Source organism: Salvelinus sp. IW2-2015, linkage group LG25 (genome assembly GCF_002910315.2).
Source record: "Salvelinus sp. IW2-2015 linkage group LG25, ASM291031v2, whole genome shotgun sequence".
Taxonomy (NCBI): domain Eukaryota; kingdom Metazoa; phylum Chordata; class Actinopteri; order Salmoniformes; family Salmonidae; genus Salvelinus; species Salvelinus sp. IW2-2015.
In genome coordinates this window covers 19092795-19105730 of record NC_036865.1, presented here as the reverse complement: position 1 = coordinate 19105730, position 12936 = coordinate 19092795, and the positions used below count along the sequence as shown (strand labels likewise).

The 12936-nt window shown below is 41.9% G+C and overlaps 1 protein-coding gene across 1 annotated transcript in view; it reads right to left on the bottom strand.

Annotated features, from left to right (window-relative positions):
• Positions 1–3148: 3148 nt before the first annotated feature.
• The window catches only part of LOC111951725 (ryanodine receptor 2-like), an 82689-nt gene continuing 72901 nt past the window's right edge, over positions 3149–12936 (bottom strand). The window contains 2 exon segments of the mRNA XM_070434974.1: positions 3149–9327; positions 9440–9491. Coding sequence (XP_070291075.1) covers positions 9232–9327; positions 9440–9491 — 148 coding nt within the window. The 3' untranslated portion in view covers positions 3149–9231.

The window sequence follows — 12936 nt, the reverse complement described above, 5'->3', positions numbered from 1 at the left end:
AAGAAAGAAGTATTAGGATGATTTCTTGAGTGATCCAACAGTATCTACCTTGCCTTGATGCATACACAGATGTTCTACAGCCATCTATCTGTTCATGACTATAAAAAAAAAAATCATATTCCTGACTCCCAGCCACACGCACATTATCTGAATGCTTTTGTATAATTTGGACCTTTGGGCAGAGTTGATGGATCCATTCACATTGAAGCCTGACAACTGGTTCTAATAATTACAATTTCCTTTATGTCACATTTTTACATTTAAAGTTGAATCATTTAGCAGACACTCTTATCAAATCAAATTGTATTGGTCACAAACACATATTTAGCAGATGTTATTGCGGGTGTAGCGAAATGCTTGTGTTTCTAGCTCCAACAGTGCAGTACGTAACAATTCACAACAATACACACAAATCTAAAAGTAAAATAATAGAATTAAGAATATGTAAATATTAGGACGAGCAACGTCGGAGTGGCATTGACTAAAATGCAGGAGAATAGAATACAGTATATACATATGTAATGAGTAAAGCAGTATGTAAACATTATTCAAGTGACAGGTCCATGTCTATATATATATAGGGCAGCAGCCTCTAAGGTGCGCGGATGAGTAACCGGGTGGTAACTGGCTAGTGATGGCTATTTAACAGTCTGAAGGCCTTGAGATAGAAGCTGTTTTTCAGTCTCTCAGTCCCAGCTTTGATGCACCTGTACTGATTTCGCCTTCTGGATTGTAGCGGGGTGAACAGGCCGTGGCTCAGGTGGTTGATGTCCTTGATTATATTTTTGGCCTTCCTGTGACATTGGGTGCTGTAGGTGTCATGGAGGGCAGGCAGTGTGCCCCCAGTGATGCGTTGGGCAGACCGTACCACCCTCTGGAGAGCCTTGCGGTTGCGGGCGGTGCAGTTGCCGTACCAGGTGGTGATACAGCCTGACAGGATGCTCTCAAATGTGCATCTGTAAAAGTTTGTGAGGGTCTTAGGGGCCAAGCCACATTTCTTCAGCCTCCTGAGGTTGAAGAGGCACTGTTGCGTTAGGTTATTTTCCTGGCACCACTCCGCCAGGGCCCTTACCTCCTCCCTGTAGGCTGTCTCGTCATTGTTGGTAATCAGGCCTACTACTGTTGTGCCATCTGGTCACGCAGTCATGGGCCAACAGAGAGTACAGGACGGAGCTGAGCAAACACCCTTGTGGGGTCCCTGTGCTGAGGATCAGCGAAGTGGAGATTTTGTTTCCTACCGTCACCACCTGGGGATGGCTGTCAGGATCCAGGACCCAGTTGCACAGGGAAGGGTTGAGACCCAGGGCCCCAAGCTTTATGATGAGCTTGGAGGGTACTATGGTGTTGAAGGCTGAGCTACTGTATAGTCAATGAACATCATTCTTACATAGGTATTCATCTTGTCCAGATCTTGTCCATATGGGATAGGGTAGTGTGCAGTGCGATGGCGATTGCATCATTTGTTTATCTATTGGGGCGGTATGCAAATTGAAGTGGGTCTAGGGTGTTAGGTAAGGTAGAGGTGATATGATCCTTAACTAGCCTCTCAAAGCACTTCATGATGACAGAAGTGAGTGCTACGGGGCGATAGTCATTTAGTTCAGTTACCTTTGCTTTCTTGGGAACATGAACAATGGTGGACATCTTGAAGCAAGTGGGGACAGCAAACTGGGATAGGGAGAGATTGAATATGACCATAAACACTCCAACCAGCTGGTCTGCGCATGCTCTGAAAAAAGCGTCTAGGGATGCCGTCTGGGCCGGCAGCCTTGCGAGGGTTAACACGCTTAAATGTCTTACATCTGCCACTGAGAACAAGAGATCCCTGTCCTTGGGAGCGGGCCCACCGTCGGTGGCACTGTATTATCCTCAAAGCGGGCGAAGGTTTTTAGATTGTCCGGGAAGAAGACGACATGAGTGCTTTTCCCTTTGTAATCCGTGTTTGTCTGTAGTCTCTGCCACATACGTCTCGTGTCTGAGCCGTTGAATTGCGACTCCACTTTGTCTCTGTACTGACATTTGCCTGTTTGATTGCCTAATGGAGGGAATAACTACACTGTTTGTATATTCCCAGTCACCTTACCATGGTTAAATGTGGTGTTTCGTGCTTTCAGTTTTATTATCCAAAGCAATTTAAAGAATTAGAGTTAATCACCTTTCACTTAGTCGGCTCAGGGATTCAAACCAGCGACCTCTAACGGCTAGGCTACCTGCCACCCTATATTCTATATTATTGGTTTATGTCAGACAGAAAACCCAGTGGGGATTTCACCAAGGAGATATGAGACCTTATGTAAACTCTATTTCTATTCTCCAGTATTTGCATGGTGTTCTTCTTTGTATGGGGTATAATGTGCCTGCCTAATACAATATATACAGTATGTCTGTACATAAGCCATTCTTGTGTAGTCGGCAGCTGCTACAGATAGCTGCAGCTCTCTACTAACTGGGCTGTGGTCGGCGTTGCTATCAGATAGCCCGGGCTGTGCTGCTGTCCACACTTCTCCGTTAGCCCCAGTAATGAGGCTGATCACATGTGGCCCTCTAGTCCATACTCCACCGCAGCAGCCAGGCACAGACGTGCTGCAGACTGCAGAGCCAGGACCAGCTGTCCTCAACATGACTCAACTACTGTTTAAGGATGTTGGGAAACGGCGCCGTCTGCTCTGCTACGTGGAAATAGCATTGCTGTCTGCTTTCCTATCATCCATCTTGTCCTGGGTGCCTTTGATCAAGGCTCGGTGGCCGGTAGCCACTAAACACAACATGTTTTATTTGGGTTGGTTTAAGGACGAGTGTCTAAGGTTCAGCACACTGTGTTCCTGTAACAATCGTTTAGAAGGCTGCTCAGCTGGTTCAACAGCTAGCTTCTGTTCATCGAGGGAACCACAAGGCAAGTTGGGCATCTGTTCTTCATTCATTTTGGAATGGGATACCTTTCAACGGGGAGAGGGTTTCGATGAGAGAGGGGTTTCATGTCCTTGCTCTGGAGGAGGAAGGATGTGACAACCATAGATAATCTCAACCATCCATGCCCTGGGATAGTCTGTTTTACTGTAGGTAAATCTGGGTGGCCTCCTTTATGTTCAATATGTTAGAGACATTAATTTTCCCCAAGTAGCACATTTCCAATGGAACAATTGCCACGTTATGTGCAAAGGACCCAGCAATGGAGTTTTTATTGTTGTTGTTACAATGAACATAATCCAGGCCCATTTATGATTTTATGAAAAGACCCTTGAACGAGTTCATTGAGATCACAATGATGAACAGGGAACGTATTCAACCTGTCTTTGTTCAATCAACTGGAGTAAAACAAAGCAACACTAATTTCCTGCTAGGTCTTATGAGACAAATCAAAACAAAGCCACAGTAATACCCTGCTTGCTAATCGACCTCAGCATAATGAGGACGATATATGCAGGTGGCACGCAGGACCCCGTCTCACTCCTGCCAATCTCCTACACACAGCATTTAATGGTTAACTGTCCTCACCGCGGTCCTGTAATCATTTTGTTGCGCTTAGAGCCTCTAAGAACGCGCGAGGGCCCTCTGAAGCAGTGGTCCATCATGCTGTTAAGCATGGGCGATTCATTTCACAGTCATGGTGAGGGTTTGGCCCTGCACCGCTCCGAACGTTGTTCAGACTGGAGAGTCAGCCTGATAGTAGAAGGGTGAGAGGAACAGATGTGAGAGCTAAAGTGTTTATCTCTGTGTAAGAGAGGCATACCAGAGAGACATGGCTCTGAATGGACAGATTGGAGACTGACTGAAGATTTGACATGCTCCCAGACTTATATTCACACAACTTTTGTTTGCTACTTCTTCTTGGTAATACTCAAGTAGTAGCATCCAAAATGCTTATAAAAATATGAATGGAAGAAAAACTACTGATGTACAGTTAATGCACTTGAATTAATGTGACATTTATTACATGTAAATTTGCAGTTTTATATGTGAAATAGCTGTTTTAAATTTTACACGTGAAACTATATTTTCACATGTATTTAATTTAGAGTTCACATGTTAACACCACCTTTTCACATGTAAGGAGGATAACATGTTGTCACCTCACATGTGAATTGAAGTTTCAAATTTGTGGTTTCATGTGAAAATTGGATATTCAGTTTCACATGTGAAAAACATTCACGTGATTGTTTTTCACATGTGAATTTACAATTCCACTGGTGAAAGTGAGATTTTCACATGAAAGTTTTTCACATATGAAAATGCTCATTTGTTTTTTTTACATGTGATTGTTTTTCCCGTGAACTTGCAATTCCACATGTGAAAGGGAAAATCGAATTTGACGTGGAGTTTAAGTAATGTTATATTCTCCTCACATGAGAAAAGATTGTGTTAACATGTTGCACTAGCAATGTTCCACCGGTGGAATTAGGGTGATCACATCTGAAATGCGGAACAAGGGAAGGATTTTGCGGGACATTCGCAGAACAGTTTTTGGGGAGCAGGTTAATGGATCACGTTCAAATGGCGACATAGTTCTACTGTATGACGGTAACTGCCTGTTAAAGGGTCAATCCTTAGTTGCTACATCCATTTTTTGACATATAAATTATATATACCCATTGATTCTTAAAGAATATAACGTATAAATGCCTCATGAGCTTAGTTCAGCTGTTGTAACCCATCAATACCCAAAATATGACCTTGTTTTCCTGCAATGTTTGTAACCAACTACTGCATAGCCTCAAAACATGGTTAAAATTATAGTTTTGATATCATGGACAGTCAGCTGTGCCATCAAACCCCTGCAACTTATTCAGGACAGCAGTCCCTATCCCTCTTCCGAAATCACCTGAAACCCTACCTCTTCAAAGAGTATCATAAATAATACCCCTCCTTATCTCAACCATTAGTAGCTATCAGACTTTGCTGACAGCTACTTTATTGAGGAAAAGTGTACTTACTATGACTGTGATGTGTGTTTGTCCCACCTAGCTGTCTTAAGATGACTGCACTAACTGTAAATCGCTCTGGATAAGAGCATCTGCTAAATAACTAAAATGTTAAATGTAATCCATAGTGTCGTCTATAGATTTCAGAGGGGTTGCATTTCTCCAGCCCCGTCCCTCAGCTTTTTACCACAACTGTGGCAGGGAGTCAACTTTGTTAATGTTTCAATTAAGGATTGCTGCTTTAAACACCTTTAATAAGAGTAATAGTGTTATTATATATGGTGCAATCCTCTAGTGAGTGAGTTACTTTTGTGCTGTTAATATCAAGCCAAACTTATGAAATCATTGCAAGGAAATAATTTCGAAATGGATGTTTATTTTTAAATTTTTCAGTCAAATTGTTTTTATGGTAACACGATTTTAAAATAAACACGTCCTTCTTTCCTGCAATTTTCCCTATCTTTGGATGTTACCCTGGCCTTTGCCTTTCCTGCCTTTTTTCCAGTTGTAGGTTTTGGCACATTCATTCCAGCAACATAGCACCCTGCATCCCACTGATGGTTTGCCACTGAGGCTAAGCAAGGTTGGTCGTGGTTGGTGCCTGGATGGGAAACCAGATGTAGCTGGGAGTGATGAAAAATAACATGTGAACTCAAAAAACCTATTTGTCTGACTCATGTGAAGATTTTAAAAATATTTTTTCATCACGTGAACATTTTTCCATGATTTGTTTACACGTGTTCACACACGTGCCCGAAAACCACATCTTTTTCCAATTTTTTTTTGTAAGGGCAGTCATCTCAGAACAACCAGAGCTGGTGTATTTAAGTGACTAATTCTCTCCACACAAAACACATACATTATGCTTTCAGACCAGGGATAAACGTGGATATCATCCTTCTCCATTTGACAGTCCACATTCGTCACTCTGGATTATACATAGGAAGATAGGAAATCTACTAAATGAGTGGTAAACTGTTAACAGATGCAGTGTGACAAAAAATATATAGATCATTAAGCTATAAGGCCTGAGGGGGTGTGGTATATGGCCAATAAACCACAGCTATGGGCTGTTCTTACGCACGACGCATTGCGGAGTGCCTGGACATAGCCCTTAGCCGTGGTATATTGGCCATAAACCACAAACCCCCAAGGTGCCTTATTGCTATTATAAACTGGTTACCAATGTAATTAGAGCAGTAAAAATAAATGTTTGGTCATACCCGTGGTATACTGTCTGATATATATCATATCAGCACATATCAAAGCTGCAGGCTAACAGGAAGACTACACCACTCGCGTTGCAAAATAAATGTAGAAATCTATATTATTCAATTATTGCACCCACACTGCTCACGCGTGCCAACGAGCGTCTGCGTTGCCAAGGGCTAAAATAGAAGTCAGTTCTATTTGTGACGCAGATCGCGCTGCAAGTTCTGCCTCTCCCATCTCCTCATTGGCTTATAGAAGCAGGTACCCACGTGCCATCTCCTCATTGGTTATACCCACGTGGGTGACTGAAAGACGAACGAGGTCAGTGGCGGTAATGCACCTAATTTATGAAAGTTGCCAATCGCAATATAAAGTCAAGAGAAGAAGAAGCCTAGGAGAAATGACTAGAAACGATTCAGTTCACCGTTTTATGTGTGGATTAATTGTCGGAGTAGAGGACCTTGTGCATTTCAGGTAAAATAACAACTCAATGTTTATATCCCAGGACAAATTAGCTAGCAACAGCAAGCTAGTAAATAGGACAAATTAGCTAGCAAGTGCAAGCTAGCTAGCTAAATTGCCATGAATGTTTAATGCTTTTCGACCTGTCCCCAAATTAATGTAATTGGTTCAGAGTTTGTTGTGATATTTTAACCTGCGTGTCGTGATCGCATTCGGTGTGGGGGGGGACAAAATACATTTATGCACTATGGCGCGCATCTAGTTTGGGTTCCCTGTAAGGTTAAATCTAGACTTGGTTTTCTCTATCGTAATTGCTCCTCTTTTTTGATTTGATTCACCCCAGCTGCCAAACTAACCCTGATTCAGATGACCATCCTACCCATGCTAGATTACGGAGACGTAATTTATAGATCGGCAGGTAAGGGTGCTCTCGAAGGGCTAGATGTTTTTGGCCATTCGGCCATCAGATTTTCCACCAATGTTTCCTATAGGACACATCACTGCACTCTATACTCCTCTGTGAACTGTTCATCTATGTATACCCGTCGCAAGACCCACTGGTTGATGCTTATTATAAAACCCTCTTAGGCCTCACTCCCCCCTATCTGAGATACCTACTGCAGCCCTCATCCTCCACATACAACACCTGTTCTGCCAGTCACATTCTGTTAAAGGTCCCCAAAGCGCACACATCCCTGGGTTGCTACTCTTTTCAGTTTGCTGCAGCTAGCGACTGGAACGAGCTGTAACAAACACTCAAACTGGACAGTTTTATCTCCATCTCTTCATTTAAAGACTCAATCACGGACACTCTTACTGACAGTTGCGGCTGCTTCACGTGATGTATTGTTGTCTCTACCTTTCTTGCCCTTTGTGCTGTTGTCTGTGCCCAATAATGTTTGAACCATTTCTGCTACCATGTTGTGTTGCTACAGTACCATGTTGTTGTCATGTTGTGTTGCTTCCATGCTGTGTTGTCATGTATTGCTGCCATGCTGTTGTTGTCTTAGGTATCTCTTTATGCAGTGTTGTCTCTCTAGTCTTGATGCGTGTTTTGTCTTATATTTGTTTTATTTTTAATCCCAGCCCACTGTCCTCACAGGAGGCCTTTTGCCTTTTGGTAGGCCGTAATTGTAAATAAGAAGTTGTTCTTAACTGACTTGCCTAGTTAAATGAAGGTTAAATAAAAATATACCATGGCTGTCAGCCAATCAGCATTCAGGGCTCGAACCACCCAGTTGATAATATTCAGTAGTTGACTTCAGTGCATACCATATTTAAGGTGAGTTTGAGCCTCATTCCAAAGTGCCTTCAGAAAGTATTCATACCCCTTGACTTATTCCACATTTTGTTGTGTTACAGCCTGAATTCAAAATTGATTAAATATATTTTTCTCACACATGTACACACAATAATCCATAATGACAAAGTGAAAACATGTATTTTTTTTAATGTTAGCAAATGTTTTGAAAAATCCATACAGAAATATCTAATTTACATAAGAATTCACACTCCTGAGTCACCTTTGGCATCGATTACAGCTGTGAATCTTTCTGGGTAAGCCTCTAAGACCTTTCCACACCTGGATTGTGCAATATTTGCCATTTACTATTTTTTAAATTCCTCAAGCTGTCAAATTGGTTGTTGATCATTGCTAGACAACCATTTTCAGGTCTTGCCATAGATCTTTTAAGTCAAAACTGTAACTAGGTCAATAACAGGACAAAAACCTAGGATTTTGCCTTTGCTTAGCTCTATTCCATTTATTTGTATCATAAAAAACTCCTTAGTCCTTGCATACCCATAACATGAGGCAGCCACCAACATGCTTGAAAATATAAAGAGTGGTACTCAGTGATGTGTTATGTTGGACTTGCCCCAAACATAACACTTTGTTTTCTGGACATAAAGTAAATTTTCTTGCCATAATTCTGTAACTGTTTTAAAGTCACCATTGGCCTCATGGTGAAATCCCTGAGCGGTTTCCTTCCTCTCTGGCAAATGAGTTAGGAAGGATGCCTGTATATTTTTTGTGACTGGGTGTATTGATACACAATCCAAACGGTAATAATGACTTCACCCTGCTCAAAAGGATATTCAATGTCTGCTTTTTAGTGCATTTTTATCCATCTAGCAATAGGTGCCCTTCTTTGCGAGGCATTGGAAAACCTCCCTGGTCTTTGTGGTTGAATCTGTGCTTGAAATTCACTGCCCGACTGAGGGACCTTACAGATTATTGTATGTGTTTGGTACAGAGCTGAGGTAGTCATTCAAAAATCATGTTAAACACTTTTGTTGCACATAATAAGTTCCATGGACTCGCTCTATGTGACTTGTTAAGCACATTTTCACTCCTGAACTTATTTAGGCTTGCCTTAAGAAAGGGGTTGAATACTTATTGACTCAAGACATTTTAGCTTTTCATTTGTAATTAATGTGTAAAAATGTTGAAAACATAATTAGACTTCTACATTATGGGGTAGTGTGTATAGGCCAGTGACACAAAATAATCAATATAACATTTGGGCTGTGACAACAAAATGTGGAAAAAGTCAAGGGGTGTGAATACTTTCTGAAGGCACCGTGTCATCCTATATGATGATGTTATCATGACACACATCAGATATCCCTCATCCCTTCAGCAGAGCTGGTCTTCATACTGTTTACGGAAACAGTCACCGACAGGAAAGAATTCCCAGCATCGCTCCTGGTACATTTTCCATACGTAGGATTCCTGTCAAGGACAAGTCAACAGTGTCAAGGGCAACAGGAATTCATATATTAGGCTACATCATGATCTTTCACGTAACTTGATGCACAGAATAGGTGGATATCAGCAGTATTACCTGGCCCGTGTGTTCCGTTTCATCTTTGTTAATGAGGTACATCACAAAGAATCTGTCAGGAAAGAACAGGTTGAGAGACACATTGAGAAACTCCTACCAACATGTGACTGATACAGGCAGTAGAACATGGTCGATTTGGAAACAGGGTTGAGGGCTTTCACAACAAAAAAATGGAATCTCATTCTACTCTATTGAAAATGTATGGTATTCGTAGCAAAACACATGTTGAAAGTTACAGTACACAATAACAGTAAGTGTAATGGAGTCAGATCGTACCGGATAAACTCACCCCACAGCTTGAAATGGCTCCAATGAATTTAATCATTTTTAGTGGGCAAATAGTTAGTACGTTCTAAAGCAGCACAGTCACGTGTTGGCTAGGCAGAAGGCTTGAGCTAGTGGTGCGCGGGTCAGCTGTTTGTTCACCTGCAACCGCCTGCAATTGCTAATAACCCATCCGCCCGACTATATGTGATGGGGTGCAGGATTTTTTTTGTCTGATTTAGTTCATGTTTATACATGTTGGTAGGCTATTTGTCTATAATTAGATACATGCAGCTTCCTTTCTGTCATTATATGTTGTCCTAGAACACTAAATAAACTGTTGCTCACCAGAATAATGTCAGAAATGATAGAATGAATGCTTAAATCTAATTGACAACGGTAAAGTTCTGTCATCTCTGTTTTTTTTGAGGAGCAAAGACATTTAGGGACCGTGGAGAAAATGCAATAACTTTTCTTTACAAAATTCCCAAATTACATCAGTTTGACCAAATGTAACGAAATAAAAAGCTAGGAAAACCTAACATGTTTCTGATTAGGTTTCAGTTTGGCTTGGATGCATATTTTATGGAGTTGAAATATTATCAGCTAAAAAGATAGCACCTCTACACTCTTTGAAAAAAAGGTTCCAAAATGGTTATTCGGCTATCCCAATAGGAGAACCACTTTTGGTTCCAGGTAGAACCCTTTTTAATTGTAGGTAAAACTATTTTGGGTTCCATGTAGAACCATCTGTTAAAATGGTTTTACATGTAATCCAAAATGGTTCTACCTGGAAACAAAAAGGGGTTTTCAAAGGGACAGCCAAATAACCATTATAGATTTGTAACGTTTGTCGTCGGAAGGAGACCAAGGTGCAGCGTGGTAGGCGTACATTCTTTTATTTAAATGTTCCACCAAGGAAAAAAACAATACAACGAACGAAAAGCTTCGTCGTGCAAACTACATGCACTCAAACAAAGACAAGATCCCACACTGAAGGAGGGAAAAAGGGCTGCCTAAGTATGACCAATAGAGAACAATGAAAGACAGCTGCCTCTGATTGGGAACCATACTCGGCCAAACACAAAGAAATAGAGAACATAGAATGCCCACCCAAATCACACCCTGACCTAACCAAACATAGAGAATAACAAGGATCTCTAAGGTCAGGGCGTGACAAGGTTCTAGATAGCACCTTTTTTTCTAAGAGTGTACAGTGCCTTCGGAAAGTATTCGAACCCTTGACTTTTTCCAAGTTGTTACGTTATAGCCTTATTCTAAAATGGATTAAATAAAAAAAATCCTTCGCAATCATGAAGTGTTTAGAGTGATTAGAGGGACTGCCAGGCCATTAGTGAAGGCCGTTAGCAAGTTGGGTAGGGTACCCATCAGCGCCATTCATTTGCACAGTATCATCCTCTTTTACCACTTCACAAAATCTTTCCCAAACATTACTTTTCTGGCCCTCCCTTCTCTTTATTTTCACTTTCCATTTCACAGCTTTCTCCTATTGAACGAAACTCCGACATTGTCCTTTTTGCCTCTGTGGATTGACGTTAACTTTAGGAGTCAACCCGTGCATTACTAGCGTGAGCACAAGTACTGGTAAGGATATTGTGAGCAAGGAAGCAATACTGCTAAGCAGCACAGTGACGACTGTTACATAACCACATGCAATGTTAGCTGGCCTTAGTAAACTATTGTGGACGTATCGTCTAATTTTGATGGGGAGGCCGGTATAATTGACTCGCCAATTATAACGATGTCAGTGATTTCCAACTCATAATAAAATAATAAGTCTCAGCTTACATGATTAGAGATGCATATCAACCAATAGTGCTAAATAAAACACCCTAAATATTGAAACGGGTCATTAATATTGACATTAGTAATAAACTGTTGAAGAGAGCTAAGAGTGGCCATTTAAGCATTGAGCACCACATTTAATGTAATAGTATACAGTGGGGAGAACAAGTATTTGATACACTGCCGATTTTGCAGGTTTTCCTACTACAAAGCCAGAAAATCACATTGTATGATTTTTAAGTAATTCATTTGCATTTTATTGCATGACATAAGTATTTGATCACCTACCAACCAGTAAGAATTCCGGCTCTCACAGACCTGTTAGTTTTTCTTTAAGAAGCCCTCCTGTTCTCCACTCATTACCTGTATTAACTGCACCTGTTTGAACTCGTTACTGTATAAAAGACACCTGTCCACACACTCAATCAACAGACTCCAACCTCTCCACAATGGCCAAGACCGAGAAGCTGTGTAAGGACATCAGGGATAAAATTGTAGACCTGCACAAGGCTGGGATGGGCTACAGGACAATAGGCAAGCAGCTTGGTGAGAAGGCAACAACTGTTGGCGCAATTATTAGAGAATAGAAGAAAATAGAAGAAGTTCAAGATGATGGTCAATCATCCTCGGTCTGGGGCTCCATGCAAGATCTCACCTCGTGGGGCATCAATGATCATGAGGAAGGTGAGGGATCAGCCCAGAACTACACGGCAGGACCTGGTCAATGACCTGAAGAGAGCTGGGACCACAGTCTCAAAGAAAACCATTAGTAACACACTACGCCGTCATGGATTAAAATCCTGCAGCGCACACAAGGTCCCCCTGCTCAAGCAGGCGCATGTCCAGGCCCGTCTGAAGTTTGCCAATGACCATCTGGATGATCCAGAGGAGGAATGGGAGAAGGTCATGTGGTCTGATGATTCAAAAATAGAGCTTTTTGGTCTAAACTCCACTCGCCGTGTTTGGAGGAAGAAGAAGGATGAGTACAACCCCAAGAACACCATCCCAACCGTGAAGCATGGAGGTGGAAACATAATTCTTTGGGTGCTTTTTCTGCAAAGGGGACAGGACGACTGCACCGTATTGAGGGGAGATGGATGGGGCCATGTATTGCGGAATCTTAGCCAACAACCTCCTTCCCTCAGTAAGAGCATTGATGATGGGTCGTGGCTGGGTCTTCCAGCATGACAACGACCCGAAACACCACAGCCAGGGCAACTAAGGAGTGGCTCCGTAAGAAGTATCTCAAGGTCCTGAAGTGGCCTAGCCAGTCTCCAGACCTGAACCCAATAGAAAATCTTTTGGAGGGAGCTGAAAGTCCGTATTGCCCAGCGACAGCCCCGAAACCTGAAGGATCTGGAGAAGGTCTGTATGGAGGAGTGGGCCAAAATCCCTGCTGCAGTGTGTGCAAACCTGGTCAAGAACTA